General features: G+C 39.4%; 2 protein-coding genes across 5 annotated transcripts; one reads left to right on the top strand and one right to left on the bottom strand.

Moving 5' to 3' along the window:
* Positions 1-57: 57 nt before the first annotated feature.
* Positions 58-8,128, top strand: LOC119217231 (afadin- and alpha-actinin-binding protein-like). Of its 4 annotated transcripts, none has more exons than XM_037470720.2 (14): positions 58-169; positions 1,473-1,579; positions 1,950-2,101; positions 2,312-2,515; positions 2,662-2,772; positions 2,870-3,005; positions 3,135-3,210; positions 3,527-3,695; positions 3,989-4,136; positions 4,289-4,422; positions 4,692-4,859; positions 6,017-6,134; positions 6,405-6,522; positions 6,612-8,128. In XM_037470720.2, exons 2-14 carry the CDS (start codon positions 1,561-1,563, stop codon positions 6,613-6,615), a joined length of 1,557 nt encoding a protein of 518 aa, XP_037326617.2. In that variant the 5' UTR covers positions 58-169; positions 1,473-1,560; the 3' UTR covers positions 6,616-8,128. The 4 variants fall into 4 exon arrangements, with proteins under 4 accessions (XP_037326617.2, XP_037326615.2, XP_037326616.2 ...); XM_037470718.2 differs by having other exon boundaries at positions 4,689-4,859; XM_037470719.2 differs by lacking the exon at positions 58-169 and adding an exon at positions 203-236 and having other exon boundaries at positions 4,689-4,859.
* Positions 7,625-17,557, bottom strand: LOC119217230 (vitellogenin-1-like). The gene is made up of 34 exons (XM_037470717.2): positions 17,486-17,557; positions 16,496-16,516; positions 16,151-16,302; positions 15,809-16,060; positions 15,563-15,724; positions 15,331-15,479; positions 15,092-15,242; positions 14,837-14,994; positions 14,592-14,757; positions 14,384-14,509; positions 14,069-14,287; positions 13,758-13,975; positions 13,580-13,677; positions 13,374-13,498; positions 13,188-13,289; positions 12,954-13,073; positions 12,662-12,848; positions 12,292-12,385; positions 12,028-12,213; positions 11,789-11,930; positions 11,501-11,714; positions 11,074-11,414; positions 10,935-10,979; positions 10,742-10,816; positions 10,439-10,645; positions 10,198-10,340; positions 9,986-10,121; positions 9,760-9,883; positions 9,506-9,686; positions 9,322-9,416; positions 9,085-9,179; positions 8,795-8,960; positions 8,451-8,612; positions 7,625-8,249 (listed from the first exon to the last, which is right to left on the bottom strand). The coding sequence occupies exons 1-34, from the start codon at positions 17,523-17,525 to the stop codon at positions 8,137-8,139; spliced, it is 4,965 nt and encodes a 1,654-aa protein (XP_037326614.2). The 5' UTR covers positions 17,526-17,557; the 3' UTR covers positions 7,625-8,136.
* Between the last annotated feature and the right edge of the window lie 2,332 nt (positions 17,558-19,889).

The following is a 19,889-nucleotide window of genomic DNA, read 5'->3' as shown; positions in this document are numbered from 1 at the left end:
GTTTGGTCGCACATTTGCTGTCAGTGGCGTCTCTGTGTGTGTGTGTGTGTGTGTGCGTGCGTGTGCGTGTGTGTTTGTGTACGTGTGGTGGCGGACAGACGTGGTTTTTAGCAACTGCGGCATCTTCAACCGACGAGCAGTTGACACACATTTAAAAACGCAACGTCAAGTAAGTGATATGTTGGTCTGTGCTTTTGTGGAAAGTGAACATTTTAAACATCTGCTTTCTAAACGAGGTAACAGGTAACTTGTCGCCGTTCTGTGTCAGATTGTATTTTAGGCTCTTGTGGGCAGTTCACGTTTGGCTATTTTAACATAGTCTTTAACGTAACAGAGGTCATAAACAATCTTATTTTGTTCATATATCGAGACTGCGCTAAAATACGCCTGATACAGAGTAATTGAGTGAATGAGGAAGTGAAAGAGCGCATTGTCATTGGCTGGTTGCTGTCAGAGGGAGGAGACTTGGAAAGAAACTCGAGGTTTATTGAAGAAAACCTGCCTGTTAAAATAGTTATAGTTTATATAACGTTCACTAACTTAGCTTAAATAAAATATGCTTGGTAACTGTCTGAAGACTAGGTTACACTATATTTCTTTGTCATTACGACAGGGCTGTAGAAAGATAATTTGATTGTGGTGCCAATTTCTTAAATGGGAAAGAAACCTGTAATTGTTTTGAATTATTGTTATTTGAAGTCTGCGTTTTAAAACAGGCTGTTGTATTTGTGTACATGTCAGGTAGTTCTAAATAGAAACTCAGGCAGGTACCTAGTCTTAACTGTCACTCAAATTAAAGGCATTTTCTTGTTTACTTTCTTTAAATGGTACTTTAAACATTGGATATTTTATACTGATGAAACAGTTTGATTCAGTTAAAGGTTAACACTTGTTAAGTGGCCAGTCTAAGCAGCTTATAGGTTTGTTAAGCTGAGACTTTAGGCTCGCCATCTGTCATCAGGGTGATTAATTAAGGGTAGGTCCCCTACGTCACTGACAGCTTTGTAGTCATTAAAATGTGTGAAAAAGTTCACACATCCATGAAACTAATTCATAAAAACGATAATTGTATGTATTTGTAGACACATTTGCCAAAGAACAAGGTGTTTTAGATGATACTCGCTTTCAGTACACACTATTTGTAGGAAACATATGCATTCATACAGGAACACAATGATTCTGATTGTGTGGTACGGCAGTAAAATTGCCACACTGTCTGTGTTAGATTCTGATCGGCTGACAGCATAAAACGCCAGCCAACTTCAAGACTAAGCTGTTAAAATACTCTCGCAGTGACAAAGCAAAAATCACAATAACAACAGCAGCAGCAACAACTTCAACAAAATAATTATGAATCTGCTGTTCTCACACTTTTTACCCCTGTTATTCAAACCCTTATCGCTGAGTGTCTGCTTCCATCGGCCAGTAATCTTCTGCTGAATGGGCACCGCTAATCTGACCTTCTATTTCAGGAGCACTAACTGCGTAGGTCGATCTTGTGGCGAGCTTTGTGTATTGTCCACATGCCCAGGCGCTTTGCCTGAAAGTTGCACAGCAACAATGCCAGAGTCCTCCCTTGGTGAGTTAAGATTGTGATTTTTATTTTAAGATCTTTAAAACATTTAACATGCACTGTCAATAAGATAGACATGTTAAAAAGTATTGTACTCGGTTGTTCATAAAAACCCTTTAACATGTCTCAGAAACTGCACAATATTGTATAATGTGACTTTCTGTCAGCATCATTAGTCCAATTGAACCGAAGTACTGCAGAGTTCTGTATTCAGCAGTTGTGTGTACTTTATTGTATAATCATCACTACCTTGTTCTTTGTGTCAAACCTTTGTTTTTGTGACCAATTTCGGCCATGTTTACTGCACATAAAGTGGTTTCTTTTTCTTGTCGAGCATTATCAAATCAGCATATATCCACTCCGTTTCTTTCCCCAGAGGTCAGGGACATTTGCAGCAGCTCCGTTGAATGTAGACCATCTCCCTTGGGACAGTTTATCCCATCAGTGATGCCGCTGCACAGAAACCACATTTACAGTACTTTCTGCACAGAGTACAATGTGCAGGAATGTTTGTCACACATCAATCAGGTTGGTGACCATAAATGTCTCCCTGAAGTATTATGATTATAGTTCCTGCTACCTACATGTTTGCTGTTTAATGTAGACAATAAATCAAAAAATATAAATATAGTATTTATTTACTTATCTTGTCTTATCTATAAATTACTATAATGTGATTGGTTTGAGTTGGGCCAGTCCTCCACATCTTTTTCTGCTTTTTTTCCCCCCCTTTCACAGGAGGTGTCATCTCTTGGCCTCCCACCACTTTGGACAGAGTCAAGCGGCAGCCCAGAGGTGAATGTTATGGCTGTGCTAAATTGCATGTATGACCTGATTCAGCTGCACCACAAGGGACTCCGGACTCTGGAAAACATTGAAGTGGAACAGCTGAAGTCCATAAGCAATGTGGACTCCCTGCAGCTTGCCAGCACCCAACTAAAAGTACAGTAAAATGTGATTACAGTAATTCCTTCAGATTTTGTGTTGCATTGGAACATATAAAATATCAATGACATGTTTAGCTTAACTAAAATCCTCAAGAGGTGCTTGTCAAGAGGGAAAATAACAACGTTGTCCTGTGGTAATAGGAGCAGCTTGAACTGTCCAAAAGAGAAAATACAGGACTGTTTGAGAGAGAACGACAGCTGCATTTGAAAGTGAAGAGTTTGCAGAACTGCCTGAAAAATGAAAAAGATGAGGTACTTTCTTTGGGCTTACCGGCCCAGATAACGCTGGATGAATCCACTGGCAGGGTTTTGGACGAACACTTTTTAACGTTTTATTTCCTCCTGCCAGGTGCAAAAACTTCAGAACATAATTGCCAGCCGGGCCAGCCAGTACAATCATGAGATGAAAAGGAAAGAGAGAGAATTTGAAAAATTGAAGGAGCGCTTGAATCAACTGCTGGTTGACAAAAAGGAGAAGAAACCAGGTTAAAGAGAAATGTTTTTCAATCCCAACATTTCATTTTTAATATCTTACCACACACGGTTAAAATGAAGATGCCCTTTGACAGTCACTCACACTTAATTTTTCATACGTTTATCTTTCTTGCTTCCAGCCATTGATGTTTTAAACAACATCGGAAGAGCTGATGGGAAGAGAAGCCTTTGGAAAACTCAGAAAACAGAAGCAAAGTAAGTTTACTTCTTTTTTGGTAAAGTCATTGTATAATATATATTACCTTTTTGTCTCAACATATTTGTATATGTAAATAACAATTGCAGGAACAATGGATAAGTAAGTAAACGCATGATGAGAGAATGTTTTTACTCACCTTTTGCACATCAGCTCCTTTGTCAGCTTTCTCGGTGAAACCCATTTATTTTAGGAACAAGAGCTTCAAACATGTTTACACTGCAAAATGCTGGATGTCACCGTAGCTTAAATGAATTTCCTCTGATGTTTTTTTCATAACGAACTAATAAACATGATTGTCATTGTCATCCCAAGGCATGAGGTGGAGATGTACAAGACTCTCCTGAGTGACTATGATACCCGACAAAGGGAGATGCTGCTGGAAAATGCAGAGTTAAAGAAATTGTTACAGCAGATGGAAAAAGAAATGAATTTCATTCTGAGTTCAAAGAAACCAACGCTGAAGAAAGACGATTGTATTCAGGTAGGGAGAGTTTTTATTCTTTTTTTCCTACTTTTTAGGGAGTTAGTAATGAGCGATTGCTCTCACTTCAATGCACACATCTTACTAAATTTGTACAAGATCTTTGATCTTTGACACATCATAAAATGGACATGGTTAATTTCTCCCAGTATTTTAGCAAACAAAATAATAATTGGTGGAGGGATTGTAAAAAATGTCCCTGATTAAGCAGAAAAACACTGTCTCTCATTTAATCTACCTTTGCCGAATGTGCTACCAATAGAATGAAACCCATTTTCATTTTTTATTGTCAGGCTGACCCAGAGGAGGAAGAGCAAGTGTTTGATTCCAGTAAAGAAAGTGTAGAGCTATGTTGTGTTCACGCCCAGGAGAAGCTGACCAACAGTATTCGCCTCCAGTGGAGAAGAATAAAGGGCCATGTTGAAAGATTGGACAGCCAAGGTAGCCTTCATGCAGCAAACTCTACCTGTTCCATCCTGATACAAGAAGGAATGTGACTTTGTGTCATGGGAGGATTCCAGATTGTTTGGGCTATTCTCGAACATCATTTGTGTTTATGTATTCATATTCACTCTGGATTGTTTATTTGGTAGTTTTAGCTCAGATGGAGGTGAAAAGAAACGATGATGCCGCATCACCAGAGACTCATGTGGAGGAGGTGAACAGACTGAAGCTGGAGATCCAGCAGTGCAAGGACTTCATTCAAACACAACAGCAGCTCCTGCAGGTAAGTCCTATTAGTTTAAATGGCAACTAATGTCAGTCGCATTGTTGAGACAAGAGTGTCATATCAATCATCAATTTAAGAAAGAGGGGAAGAAACACTTGTTTTAATTTCAAACCTTACTTTTTTTAAAACACGAGTTGATCTCTCACAAAGCCTTAACTTGGCTTAAATCCCACTCTTAATGTTTTATCTAAGGATTAAAACCTTTTGTTGCATATTGGAATTCTGGCTAAACAAACCAAACATGTATTGTTTTCTTGTAACAGCAGCTGCGCCCTCCGTGTGAAGAGGAGGCTGCATCACTGCTCAGCGACTGCTGCATGCTGCAGGAAGATGAGCGCTTCAGAGAGGAGGGGGAGTCCCTCAAGGAGCAGAGGAAGTTCTTTGAGAGGGAGAGGAGGAACTTCACTGAAGCAGCTATAAGGCTTAGCCATGAGGTGATGGATTAAAACCTATTATTCCAGAATTGGTCTGCAATATACATTAGGAAATATGACACTCACACCCAGGGTAGGACATTTTCAAATTATTAAGGGGCAATTTTTGCCCCCACTGACTGAAAACCAGAGGCATTTAGAAATTGGCATTTTTTGGAACTTTTTTCTTTTCTTGAACCAAAGCAAACTCATTCAATTTAATTTTTTCTTTCTTTCAAGTTTCTCGTGTTTAGAATTATGTTAAGCTGAGTCAAACAGCTTGACCATTTTTCAGAACGCTGTCTTTGCATCCAATTCACGGCTTCCACAGGTGGCTCTCTGTTGTGGAGCTGATTACAAAATGCTTCTGTGAAAACAAAAATCAAAACATTCAAACCTTGAAACCCCCAGTCAACCGCAGTCTCAACTAATTGTATTTTCCCCTCATAGAGGACTGGCTGTTAACCACAAGATGGCAGTAACTTATAAGGAGCGAAAACATCTCTCACTGACTGCACTCTGGCTAATGTTACAGCTAGCTAATTAAATAATTTCAAAATAATTAACTTACTTAATACTTAAGTTATCACTCACTGTAGGTGATGGTGCGTTGATCGGTCGTGTGGTGGCGAAAGTATCATTTCTTAATGTTTTCGCACCCCTTGATGAAGTCAGCAGAATAATTCGGTGCTGGTTGACAACAGCGTTGGCAGTTTGTTGACAGCAAGTTGGAGTACCTCTAGTGCCTTGCAAAAACTGCGGGTGGTTCTCTTGTCGTCTTCCTCAAACCCAAGTTAATCTATCCTCCATTTGTCGATGGGTGCGTGGATTTTTTCTTTCGGACCTGAGATGGTGATGGGACTCACAGGTCTGATCAGGAAGCACCACATTTCTTTTAATAACGTTTGATTCTTCCCGCACATGCGATATCCATCAAGGCTAGAATCAAAAACATACATTCTATAGAAACTGGAGCGGGCATTTTTTGCTCCTCTCCCAGTGATATCGGGGACAAAATGGTATTTCTTAGCTCAAAACCCATCTCTTCTCCACTTAAAGCGGCACTTCTCATTATCTCATTTTTTTGTTATTATCCTAATGCTATTTAAAAAATGTGACTTTTTCAAAAGCCATTTATTGTGTGTTCGTGAGGTAATTTTATTTTGGTTTACTTGCAGACAAAGGCCTTCGAGGACGATCGAGCAATGTGGCTCAAACATCCGTTTTTAAACTTGAGTCCATTTGCTGACTTCAGGAAACCACAGATGTCAAAGTCTAAAAGTTGCTTGTTAATGTGTGAGTGCCTACGCTGTTACATTATAGTGGCCCAGGTCACCTATTTCTAGATATTATTGATAACGGTTCATATATGTTATCAACAGGCCGGACAATGGGCTGATCCCATTCCTTTTATTTTAACAACTTTAATGCAGTTTCATTTGACTGAATTACTTTTGTATTTGAATTTACTATTTGAGTCAAAATATGCTTTTATGTTATTAATATCTTACTATCAATAACTCACTTTCCATACAACAATCAATGCATTTTAAAATATATTTGTAGCTAAAACGGAGTCCAGTGCCCCATCGTCTCCAGAAAAGCTCATCACGTGCGGGTCTGACACGACCCCCATCACAACAGCAGACCTCTGTGGCACACATTTCCAAATCCCAGACAAAAGGTGTAGTGCACTTATTTGTACGAATCATGACATGTCTGTAAATAATGCAGCTCTTGTGTGTCACTCACACTGTTACATTTTATTTCCAGATGAACCAAACCAACTTCTGTTCAACTTCAGAAGTAGTCTTCCAAGACTACTTCTGTTGTAGAATCAAGCCTCCTTTTCAATGGCAGTGTTTCAACGAAGCACAACCAGTGCAACGACCATGAAGACAACAGCAGCCAATCACTCCAAAGGGATAATACATGCTCTACATGAAGCCAAAAACTACAATATGTATTTTAAAACACTAGAAAATGGACTGCACAATAGATTAAACTGTTGTAGCCAAACAACACTGTTGAGTTGGGTGATGATTTGCTGTGCACTGTGTGTTTTTATCTGACTGTTTTATTTTTTTTAATGAGATATATGCATTTATTTATTTGTGTTTCTTTAATAATTGGCAGGAATGTCTTACATATAAGGCCTTGAACTGAGGCTAGTGTGATTTTTGGCAATGAGGGTGTGTCAGGAAAGATGATGTCTTTTATTGTAGATGCTGCTGGGAAATTCTTTACGATGTAGATTCAATGCTGCTGTTACCCTTAACACAATAAACTGGGTTAAAGGATAAAAAATGTGTTTGACATTGACATCATGCAATTCTAATGTTAATATGAATGTTACGGTGGCCCTGAAGTGCAAATCACAACGGCAAATAGTAAAACACAACAATATAACTAATAACTAAGGATAATATAACTATTGATGAACTACAATGAGGCTACGACAAAAATAATGAACTGCTGCGAATATCAGCTAAACTTATGATTATGTGAATGCATGAGTGGATGCCCACCTTCTGTTTTACCTGCTGAAATACCTTTTTTATTTTATGAAAATATTTTTTGGCCAGATGAATACTAACAGTGTATTACTTACCTTCCTTTTCTCAAAATGGACACATTTTCCGATATAAGAAGATGCTTTAGGTGGGTCGCATGAGAGAGAGAGACAGACTGACAAGGAGCCGGTGTGATAAAGGTCAGTGGTCTACAGGTCAGAAGGAAATGAGTGGAGTTTTTTTTTATTTTTTACTGTGGTAGAAATGTATGAGCTCTCTCTCTCTCTCTCTCTCTCTCTCTCTCTCTCTCCCACACCGTTGCGCTCTCTGCGCATTGCGGTTTAAATGAACGACAACAATAAACAAATGCTGAGTGCTGATTTTTGTGCTGAGTTTTGTGCAATTTAAGGTTGTGCTTCTTGTATCAAATATGGCAGGTTTCATTCAGTGATTGAAAAAAAAATTATTAACATTAATTGAAAATTATATATAGAGTATAAAACCAACATCGAACGCTCCAAGCAAGCTGTGGTAAACATGGAACTTTTCCTTGGCATAAAACGGCAAATAATCAAACCAGTGCATAAAGCTGTTGTCGCCTATCTAGTCTATTTTATTCATGCAATATAAAGTCAGACAGACAGTCGCGCCGCTGCTGCCGCTGTTGTGTTTTTTTCTTTTTTGCATTCAAATATTATATTATAATTTTCACATTTGAATAAATGTTTTTAACAACTATTCAAATATATATTCGAATATAGAATATTCGTTGACAGCCCTAGTCGTTAGGCACACTGAGCAGTGCAACTGCAGGCAAGGTGGGCTTCGGCTTTTTCCCTAAGGTCCACACTTTTATCGTTGATGCTGCTTAGACTCTCCGGGCGATTCAGGTCAGAATCTGCAGAAGTAAAGGGAGCAGTGCATTTAGTACCTTGCCATTTTATCCATTTTTATTGTGGCACCTGGGTGGAGAGGCCGACTAGTTAGGAAAAGTTAGAGAAGAAGGCTATTTTGAACAAAACTTCCCGTCCAAACAATTCTTCAAATTCCGATACCCTGACTCCAATAAACAGCATATTTCCAAATTTTGTCAACTCACCAATAGGAAGGCAGTGGAAGCCAATAGTGACAGCGGTGGTCTTCACAGGTAAACAACCTTGCAGGCAGCGCAGCACAGGCTCCACAGAGTAGCATCTGGATTCCTGGCCATGGATGTTTACCTGCCTCTCCAGCGGCACAGATTCCAGCTTCATGCGGCACTCTGAAAGAGAAAGGGGTGATAAGCGTTAGGGTTATTTATTATTATTATTATTAGGCCGTTTTTTTGCTGGATTCAGAGCATCATGATATGTCAAAGTGACTGCTTTAACCGTACGCAGTTATACTGCAATTAGAAAAGTATGTTGCTGTTAAAATAATATCACGATGAAGTTTTTATCTCACCAGTGTTGTCCCTGCAGCTCAAAGCAGGAAGAACCCAGGAATGGGCGTAGCTGACTGCGTTTTTGGTCAAGCGACCATTGGGTGTGCGGTACTCTTGTCTTACTTCGCCATCGGCCTTTCCACAGAGTCCACAGGTCTTTCCCTTCATCCAGTCCACAACTTTCACCTGCATTCATTATATTAGGCAATAAAGAGCATAGGGTATCCGTCAAATGTATCACATCTTGATCTTTGAAATATTATGTTTAAATATATCAATTTTCCAAATTGTCCACCATCAATGTATTTACCGTCCATGAGTTCTTGTCAAAATAGACTTCCTGAAGACCATGACTGGGAGCGTACATTGAGATGCCTTTGCCCTTTGGCCAGATCTGGATTTTAGCTTTAAAAAAATGGTTTTAAAGCATTCAATCCAATTTAGAGACATTACATAAAATTATTTTAACGAAGTTAAATTAAATGAAAAGACTATAGGAACACTTTGTACACCAGATTTTGAGGGTGGGATGAATGTGCATAGAGACCTTTGAGATGGTGGTGTGGCAGGTTGTTGATGGGTATTTCCATCCCATTGACCTTCACAATCACGTCAGTTATATTTGAGAACAGGTCGATATCACTACAAGGGTAAAAATTCAAACATTACTTAGTTTTGTCTGCTTGTTGATGAAAACAGCCATTCCCTTCTTGTTCTTATTTGAAACTCACATGTCAGCAATTTTGACATTGATATGCTTCTGTTCATTGAGATCCTTCTTCAGCAAAACCATGAATTTCAGTTCATCGGTACAATCCTGTGCCAGAACCTGGTAGCAAGACAATGGCATCTCATTCTTGTATCTCCTGTTGTTGAATGTGGTCAGTGTATCTGTGATATCACTGCATTCAGCTGTAAAGAATACAAATATAGTTTTAATCCCAAAGAAATCTGTCTTTGCATTTCATATTTACCAATGAATTACCTGATCCAGCCTGGGCGAACAAGTAGTTGACTTTATCTGCAAGGCCATCAAAGGGTGTGAGACCTTTAATTTCATTAAGTGGCAAAGCGATGGGAAGATGCAACGCCAGCTTATAAACAGTACGCTGTAGACAGAATAATTCACATTAAAGAAAATGTAAAATCAAACATGATATATATATATCACATATATACATATTTTGGGAAAAATAGTTAAATATTCATACTGTTGGTGTTTTCCAAATGAGGTCAATGGTTCTGTCAGATGTAGCAACCAGTGTAATTGAGAGCTGACTAGTACTGTTTGAATCCTTTCCTTTTATCAAGCAAGCCAGCAGCTCTGCAGGAATATAGTCATATATCCTGTAAAAGATTGTCCCAATATCAGGTATTTCACATCTACATTGCATATGACTGGGAAAAACATAATATGTCATACTTTGTTGCATAATGTTGAAGCTCAGAAGGCAGTGTGTTCCAGGTCACTCTGAGGCGAGCTGCAGGGCTCTGCCCAAGAAGACCAGTCTCCGCTGTGATCATTGTGTTGTATTGCTTGCATTCTGCTCCCCATGCAATTTTTGCCTGTTGAGAGACAGCATAAGTGATGGTAAGGCAGCTGCCTTTAACAGTAGCCTTTAAATATATATATGTCAGAAAATCTGTAATAGACCAAGTCTTACCGTAATTCTGTGCTCGCTAAGGAGATCTCCATCAGCACAGATCTTAAAGGTGTCATCGGCAGCCAAGGCAGCCAAAATAATCTGAAGTCTGGAAGTAAGTTTGTCCAAGTAAACTGCTAACTCGTATCCCATCATCTCTTTGTCAGCTCTGACGGCACGGAGGATAATGGCAAAGATAGGAGCAACCTCATTGCCAAGAAATTTGTTCTGTGAGAACAACCAGGATTAAATCACAGGTTCACGCCAACAAACCCAATCAGTGAGAAATGGAAAAAATATTTATCTAAGATGACCAAGATTCACCTGTTTGTAGATGGCTTCAAAGCTTGATGCACTGCTTCTGCTCCTGGAAACTGAAGCTACTTGAGAAAGGAGAGCCTGCAAAAATAATGTATGGAATATCATAGCCAATATTAAAAAGCTGCAACACAAGTTAACATGTGAAAACTGTGTAACACACAGTCTATTGTTTTGTTTTGGCCCGATCTAAACGTACCTGGATCTTGTGGTTCTTCAGGAACTTGTGGTGATAAATCACTCGCTGTTCAGAAGAAAACATTAGTCAGATTTCAGAAGTCACAATAATACGTAGACACACGCATATCCTTCTCTGCAAACAACCCTGAGGTGTTTACCTTTGAGAGTTGAGAACTGGAGCTAGATGAACTGGAGCTGACACCAAAGAGAGATGCCAGGCTAGATGCAGAGCTGGAACTGTTCACGGCTCTGAAGGAACTGAGTCTACGGGCCTTGCTGCTGACACGAGATGAGAAGCTTGAAGAAGAGCTGCTGGAACTAGAGGAGGAAGATGAGCTGACTTTTCTCTGGCGAGGGACCAGGAGTTTCTTGAGCTTCATCAAGGCCGGTCTTCCATCAACAATTTCTTCACTCAGGTTGATGTGTTTAATAAGCTTCTGTGCCGCCTTTGGTCCAATTTGAACCTCCATCTCCCATCTCTCAATTTCCCCACCTTCAACTGAAAGTATAATTAGATAATGCCATGCATCATCGCTTTGCGCAATGCTTCTACTAAATGTAAAAGTATTCTTTCTTAATTCTCACCTGATTTGAAGGAAAGAGAAATGGAGCGCTTTGCAGCCAGTTTGTACAAGGCGACGTCACCACCGGAAACAGCGTTTTCGGTGATACACTTTATACAGCCCTTCAGTCCAATGGCCAAAGCTGTAGCACAGTACTTCTTCACAAACTGAAATTCTTGAGGTCCTCCAATAGAAATTGTTGCAGCCACATCCTGCAGGACCTCAGAGGATCTTGACTAAAAAACAGAGATCATATAGTTGATGTATATGGTATTGTTGCCCTCATAAAAGACAATGTTAAGAAGCTCACCAAACTAGAAGCAGCAGATGAAAAAATATCATATTTAGGAATCTCCCTTGAGATGGGCTGCAAGACTTTGGGCGGGATGATGGGAGTGATTCTTTCAGCAGCAAGATCCTCAATATTTCTTGCTACAGCAACAGTCTCAACACTGTTGAAAGCACAGAAATTGTAATTTTAACCACATAGACTCCTAGAATAAATATATCTCAGAAGTGGAAGGAGTTTAACATTCATCTCAGACTTACTGCACAGCTACAATAGGTTCAGGCATAAAGACTGGCAGAACCTCAATCTTCAAGTTGCCCTCATTGAGGGCAAGTCTTGCAACAATTTTTGATGGCACGAAGGAGTTCAGTTTAGCTCTGCAGAGCACAGTGGCCTGAAGTATGGCAGTGTTAACTCCCATCACAGCGAATGTGTTCACAGCAACGCTAGATGGACAAAACATTTGGATGTCACATTTTGTGGTATTTGATATATTCCTCTAACTTCTGTTGTTAGTGTCATACCTGGGTCTAATCTCAGTCTCAAGCTTTATGTCTGTCTGCAGAAGGTGGATAAGATGGAAGTTTTCTGGCGGAGATGTGGTTATCTCAGCGTTGACTAAGAAAAAGAAAAAACACTCTTATGTGTCACCACTTCATAACAACTAAAATGTTATCTTTTGCATCAACGTGTTGTAGTTTTTAAAAGCAATCCATGTTGTCTTATTTCTTTATTTGGAAGAGCAATGCAACAGTGATAACCAAGTCAATACTTACTGAAGCTGCTTCTGGAACAAGTACTTCAAAAGTGAGTCTGCACCTTTTTTGATTAGCATCAATCAATCTAGATTAGCGGGATAGGTGGGTCAGTGGATGCTTTATATGTTCTGCTCACCTCGAACAGCTGCGGCAGCTACAGCAGTAGTGAACAGACTGAGCTCCATTGGCAGACCAGCAGCAGTTGGCATGATACGCCTCACTTCAGTGGCAAGCAATGGCTTAGCATACTGGAAGGAAACACCAGACAGCAGAGTCCGGATGGCATTCCTAACCATTACCGCAACAGAGGGTCCACTGGTGAGCTAAGGGGAAGAATTGATTGCAATTATTGTGTCTCCAAAAAAAAGTTCTCTACAAATTTGTTTGGAATTGATCTTGAGGTTGAAAGAGATTCATTTGAATCTTACCGCAATGGCCTGGTCAATCAAGACTTTGTCAATGTTAGCAAAGGCAATTTCTTGTCCAAAGAATTTGACATAGACTGAGGCCAGAGGTGTGCTGTTGGGCAGAGCTTTCCAATGAGAGAGCTGTAGGAAAAAGTAAACATGCAATCCAACTTACTTGCCTCATATGTTTTTTTCCTGTGCCATTTTATGCCATTCTTCCCTGATGTTCGCAACTTCCTGCTGTGTCATACTTACAGCCTTAATGACACGCTTCATTTTTGTGATCCTGTCAACATTGTGAATGAGTGCACGGTTTTTCATAAAAACCTCCTGGAGTCCCTCAGTTCTTACACCAACCTTGGAAAGGGTTAGACAGGTCATTTATCAAATTTAAATTATGATTATATACCATAGCAGGGAGGTTTATGTTTATCCTTTTACCTCCAGAACATCAGCAGCAGCTCCAGCAAGGTAAGCACTGGTCTTGGCCACAATAGATCTGGGCAAAATGGTGGCAGCATCATTGATGCAGAAAGCGCTGGCAGCAGCACCAAGCATCAAGGGATCTGAATGTTTGGTGAGATGCAGCTAGCTGATGAATAACTAACTTAATAAAATGCAAACCAGATCAGATCACTGTGTCTTACTGTTATAGATATCCATGTGGATGGCTTTGCTGAAATGTAAATTCAGTCCGTCTAACTTTGGGCCCAAGATTTTGACAGCGACTTTGCAAGCTGCGGCACTGGAAAAAGGGAGAATAGATGAGTAAGCATCAATACAGAGAGGGACTTGATGATGAATTAGATCAATGACTGCTCTTACACTGATGCATGGATAGCGGCGGTGCTTCTGGTCATGGACTTCATGTGAGAATAGGTGAAGCTTGCTACCTGCATATTCTTCTCTGTCTTCACAATGTTGGCAAGAGTTGTCACCAAACCCATTGGAGGCCTTGTCTCAAACAGCACGATACAGGAAAGCATACGAAGCTCTGGGTGAAGAGCTTTGTCCATGTAGAGCTGAAGTGCCAATTCCTGGATCTAATTTATTAGACAAAGCAAAATCAGTATGAACTTGTTTGTAGTGATTAATTAATGAATACCTTTTGAAATGTTCTTTATGTTGAGAATCACCATTCTAGGCTCCTTCTTTGCAATGTTTCTTAGGGCCAAGATGGCATCAGCATGGACTCTCATGGGCAGAGATGCAGCTGGAGTGCCATGTATGGGGAGTATCTTTATGATCGATTTAAGGCTAGAAGGATGGCCTGCATTACCTAAAGCCTTTAGGAGCAGGATAATGTCCTCAATCTCATCTTTAGCTACAGCTACAGCAAGGAGGTCCTGGATGGGCTGTTGGTGTAACATAAGACGTTACCATCTCATTTTCTTACCTCGACATGTAGCAGAAGATTTTAAAATAATATAAAAATTACATGGATATATCACCTTTATAAGTTCAGCAGGACAGACATCCAAATCAACACAGTATTTTGAAATCATGGTACCAAAGCCGAGGAGGACAATCTTATGCAGAACTGGGTTTTCTACTATCTTGTTGTTGCCTGCCAGGGCCTATAAGAGGACAAAAATGCATCAGCGTTCAAACCTCTGTTGTATTCACTAAAACAAGTAACTTACTTTGCGGGTTTCCCACCTCAAACAGCTGAATGGCCTCAGGGCTTGCTGTCACCATGTGAACAGATGAAACAAACGCCTGAGCAGCCTCACTAACAGTCAGGTCATCTGCCAAGTATTTAACCTCAATAAATTTCAGAGCAGAAGTAGTTCCAATGGCGGGAATAGTATCCAAGAGCCACTGTCTGAAATATGAAAATGAAATGATTGAACCTGCATACATTAATTTTCTCAAATCTTATTTAAAAGTTTACTTAGACTCACCTATAGGCAGGTAGGGTTCTGTATTGGCTCCAAATCCGTTCCAGGTCTTCAAAGTGTGCTACACGAAGGAGCTGGATGAGTTCCAACAACTTCAGAGGGGCTTCCTCATGGACTCGCTCCACAGTGTGAGCAAGCAGATGATTCAGAACATTCCCAATCTAAGACCACGTAAGGAAAGGTAATTGAATATGATAAAGATGTATATGTATATATTTCCTGACATCAATGATCAGTCACAACAGCCTGAGACATTACCTGTGCCTGTACATTGGTGATCTTGATGAGCTGAATTGGTGTCTGAAGAAGCTCAGTAGAAAACTCGTACTTAAGAGATCCACGGTGAACATACTGAGCCCCGATGGGTGCAATGGGAACTGGCTGGGTTCCAAAGAAAACCAAGGATTGCCTTAAAAGTATTGCAAAAATATTAATCTGCAGCTTTTTAAAAAAATCAAACACTTCCATTAATAGATTCTCAATATCTGTTTACATACTTGGTCTCCATCTGAGCAGCTCCATTAATCTCGGTGAATGGTGAAAACTGGATCAACTCATTAACAGCTGCCTCCAGGATCAGGATGCCATGAGCAGCCGGCTTCAAGACGTAGTTGTATGCTGTAGCTCCTCTCAGGTTCTTTGAATCCTGTTCAGATTAATCAGATAATTACTTAGTCACATGCCATATTTTATGGATGTATGCATGCAACACAATAGTTTCAAACCTACCTGCTGGCACTTTGGACATTTCTCAGTGTATGCCAACCCTATGTCCTTCACAACCTTCTCCTGACAGTTGTTCAGATCCCTGGTCTTTGTCAAAAGGATGCGTTCAGCCTGTTGATCTTCACTGATGGCATAGAGGGTTTTGCACACACCCTGAACTCCAGCCTAATGAGAAAAGCATATATTTACTAGGGATATTCAATTTCCTGTAATGAATTTATAATTATTACTGAGGTATCTTTGACAAACCTCTTGCAACTCATAGACATTGTGTGTCTCATTGATGTTGAGCTGAAAGACATTCAGGATACCTCTGTAGATATTCAGCACCATTGTTGAAATTTCGTCAGGGGCGAAAATCTTTCCAACAGTACCATTGGTATATTCAAACTTGATAGGGGTCAAAAGCTGGGCTGCTAGGGCCGACGTCAGTTTGGCTGCTGGAATTAAACGATCCTTAGGCCAGAAGCCGCTGTACTCATAGATCTCAGGTTCCAAAAGCTGATGTAAAAATAAGATTCATTACAGGGCATTTTGCATTTTAAAAGTGAGAAGATTGCATTTAGGCTTTCAGCTGGTTTTTATATTTACCTTCAGCATGTATATATTTTGTTCTGCGGAACTGATGAGAACTTTGCTACTGACTTTGAGTCCGGCTCTTGCCAGACCTTTCTCTGGCAGACCTCCCAGGAGGAGTGCCTCATACTTGTACACATACGTTTTACCGGCATCAAAATGAGGAGCTGTAAGAACAATTGTATTTATTATGATTCAACCCTTTAAACTAAAAATGTAATTAGATTGCATTTGCCAGACTAAGTCCCTTTTATGTCAGTTAAGTTGTTGTAAATGCTGCAAAGCAATAATTTATGGGTTTCCATATCTATATTTTAAAAAATAATATCTTTTTAGAATATTACAAAATACTGAACTTACCCAAGTTCTGAGAGTGGACAGCTGAAATTACATTAAGAAAGAATTTACAATCCAACAACTGAATGGTGAACATTTCCAATCTAGTTTTAAACAGGATGTAAAACAATTTCTTCTGTACATATCAATGGTCATAAACCCAATTTCCACATAAAATATAAATACTTATTAGTTTCAAATGGGTGCCATGTTTAATGGGGTTTTGGTCCCCCTAAAGTTGTTAAAGTCATTTTGTAAATAAATAGAAATGCCCAAAATCCAACATGGCTGACCTCCGGTCAGGGAAGGTTTGGTAAAAGCTATATTTGTTTTTATTATTTTTTTGTGTACATTTGGTGGCGCCATGGTCCCCACCGGCCCTGCCCAAGCCAAGACTGTAAAGACTTTACAATTCAGTGAGTCCTGACAAGCCCCTCAAATGCAGTCGTACAGGAGAAACATAAGTATCATAAATAAAAACAATAGATTACGCACTAATTTTCACGATAGAACCCTAATGTTTGAGTGACTTTCTCATCTTTCTCCACTGTGTGTGGTTATTAGTGTGTTGCAATAAATAAGAGGTCCCCAATCATTTGGTACAGGGCTGTATCACAGAAACAACAATTTTTTTTCAGAAAAAAAATGTTTTATTTTGAAAACTGAGCGTGTCCCTGACATATTTCCCGAGTGCAACCAAGCGTTTCTTTTTCACAATTGTCCACTCCTCGCTGCGCACGGCAGTTCCGCCCACCAGTGGACAGAGAACGCACGACTACCCCGCTCCCCTCCCGTCGCCCGGTCATTTCGTCGTGTTTACCCGCCACACCTTCAAGACTGGTCCGCAAAATATGGTCTAACATGAAAACGGTGCGTGAGTCAAAAAAACCCTTTAAGTTCAGTTCATTTCAAATTAATTACTTTATTATTATTCAAATAAGAAATGTCAAGCCGTTTATGATAAAAACTAAATAAAAGTTACAACAGAAACAGAAAAGCAAAGATTATACTTACCCACGAAGGCCAGGGTCAAGGCTAACACAAGCCCTCTCATTGCTGTTTAAGGTTGTGAATGCAGTCAGAGGCAGCCTTTTAAATGGAAATGTCTCAGGACAAAGTCAAACAAGGATGGCATGTTTGTTTATTACACTCGAATTAGGTAGGTTATTTCAGTTGTTAAATTCAAAGAAACTCAGGGCGACAGGGCAGGTATCAGTGGATAAAAAGTTAGGTCCACCTGACCTTGTCAACGATAGAAGATAATCCTGTTTTTCTACTAGAAGCCATACTTTATTTGATAAAGACTCCCTTCATTTGCTTGTATTCGCAAATATGTAGTCATTATTTTACATGGGTCTAGAAAAATTTTAATTAAAGAGTAGATGAGTAAAAAGAGAAAGGTTCATTGGATTTTTGTTACGCTTCACTGTAGTTGCTCGCTCTATTTTGACATATTTATTTAAGAGCTTTTGAATCTATGTGATCACATTAATAATAGTATTATTAGTTATATTTTGTGAATTTGGGACGCACCTCTTGATATTGTCAAAATGCACTTTCAAAGTCCACTATGGCGATTTGCTCACTTTATTTGTTGTGGTCATGGTGACCAGTGGCAACGTGACATTTCAGTAGGTGGGTTTGTGCTCCACAGTTTTTTAACTGCAGAATGTTCTCTAATTGTTATTACTATTTATCAAATAATAATAATAATCTTCTTGAAGTTATTGTAGCTCCGTCTATTCTTCCAACTGCTCCCGCACAAAATTTGCTTAAAGCGTTCAAGTAAATTGAACTGCGAGAAGCGTCCCTGTTGCACGACTCTTCAACTTGTCGCTCGTCACAGTGATTTTTCACAGCAGCAAGTGGGCGGACCAAGTCACAATTGTATCACTATATTTAATTGGCTACTACCATCGTCTATTAATTCGTCTTGCCACAGCCGCTATGTCGCAATATAAACATGGCTTTCAAAACAACCAATTGAGAAAACTTGATTAGCTAAATCACACCGAACTGAACAGAGCACAATTCTGAGACGTGTTACTTTAAAATATTAACAGAGCATCTGGTTACAGTGTGGGTCGTTCCTCTTCTCTCCCCCCTGTGTGAGGTGCTGTGAGGTGATGTGGGCTTCTTAACGCCTCACTCAAGGGCAAGAAGGTTTTAATGAATGTGAGAACAGGGCGATTCACAGCTGCTGGATTTTCTGTGAATCCCTGTCTTCTTGCTCTGGCTTGATTTCTTTTCCCTATTCTCAGGGTTGACAACAAATTGCAAACCGTTAAAAGAGAAAAGCTTATATGACTTTAGATAAATTAATAGTTTTTACACTTTATTTCTTTAACTGTCGGCTCTTTAAGAAGTCTGCCTTCTTAGCTTTTCTCATCATGGGAAGTTAGCAAGACAAATTCACTACAGACATGTGGATCATATTCAACATATTACATCACAGGAGATTTTCCTGGCCAGAATTATGTGGCGTGATACAAAAAACAATGATTGGTAAAATAAATTCTTAAAAAATGTACTGTACTTTAATGTAAACGGTGAACTAATGTAAATGAAATTCAATATTTACAATGAAACAAATTGATCTAATTTTTCATTGTTAAATATAAATATGAAGACAATTTTAAATCATAAATGCTAAAAGACAGTGTTATTGAATGGTTGATATAACCTTTGGTGTTAAACGTTGTGAATCTAAAATACTACATTTTTTTGTGTTTTTCAATGTTTGATTTGTTCCCTAAGATATTTGGCATATTGGCATATTACCAAAGATCTCGACTGTGAATGTTCCTAGCACATTATGCGTACTTCAATAATTTATCATTTTATTTGACAAATTTAATTGTTTTGGTTTTTATTTGTATTTTGTTACCTTTACCATAACCTGCGCCTCAGCTGGTGGTAGAGGCTTGTATTTTGATAACCGTGGGGGTTGTTGAATTTTTTTGGGGGATTATTGGTATCGTTGCCCAAAATGAAATTTAAAAACTCGTCCCTCTCTTCTCAAATTCCAAAACAAAATTAAAGCTGCGAGCAGCATTGGACGGGTCCTCGCTACTCTTTGCACGTTGGAGCACTGGCCAAACCGTTACAAAAGCGGCCGAGGATGCCTGCGGCCGTTGGATGAAGCGTTTACAAGTCAGTGGTCGTTAACTCTGTGGATCAACGCCAGGAATGCCGCTTTGCAAACTTTACCTTTGACATTATTATGGTCTTTGGCCATTTCAACATATAACAAGGACATTCTGATCTTCCATTCCGAAATGAAAGCCTGTCAAAATACCATAAATGAGCTAAATGGTTTCCTTCAAAATCTTTCACAAGACTGCTTTTGGTCAATTTCAGGTTATAAAATAAAAGGTAACTAAAAATAGTTACACAGTAATTCCACTTCAAGAGAGTA

Source organism: Pungitius pungitius, chromosome 7 (genome assembly GCF_949316345.1).
Source record: "Pungitius pungitius chromosome 7, fPunPun2.1, whole genome shotgun sequence".
In the NCBI taxonomy this organism is placed as follows: Eukaryota; Metazoa; Chordata; class Actinopteri; order Perciformes; family Gasterosteidae; genus Pungitius; species Pungitius pungitius.
This window is presented reverse-complemented; position numbering and strand designations above follow the sequence as displayed.

Bases quoted from the DNA above. Each gene is read 5' to 3' on its own strand.
- LOC119217231 (XM_037470718.2), top strand. The intron at 2,516-2,661 runs GTACAGTAAAAT...CTGTGGTAATAG, and splicing joins TTGCCAGCACCCAACTAAAA to GAGCAGCTTGAACTGTCCAA. The intron at 2,773-2,869 runs GTACTTTCTTTG...TCCTCCTGCCAG, and splicing joins TGAAAAATGAAAAAGATGAG to GTGCAAAAACTTCAGAACAT.
- LOC119217230 (XM_037470717.2), bottom strand. From the start codon at position 17,525: ATGAGAGGGCTTGTGTTAGCCTTGACCCTGGCCTTCGTGG. The intron at 13,290-13,373 runs GTAAAAGGATAA...ACCCTTTCCAAG, and splicing joins CTGCTGCTGATGTTCTGGAG to GTTGGTGTAAGAACTGAGGG. The intron at 10,122-10,197 runs GTATGACATATT...AATCTTTTACAG, and splicing joins CTTCAACATTATGCAACAAA to GATATATGACTATATTCCTG.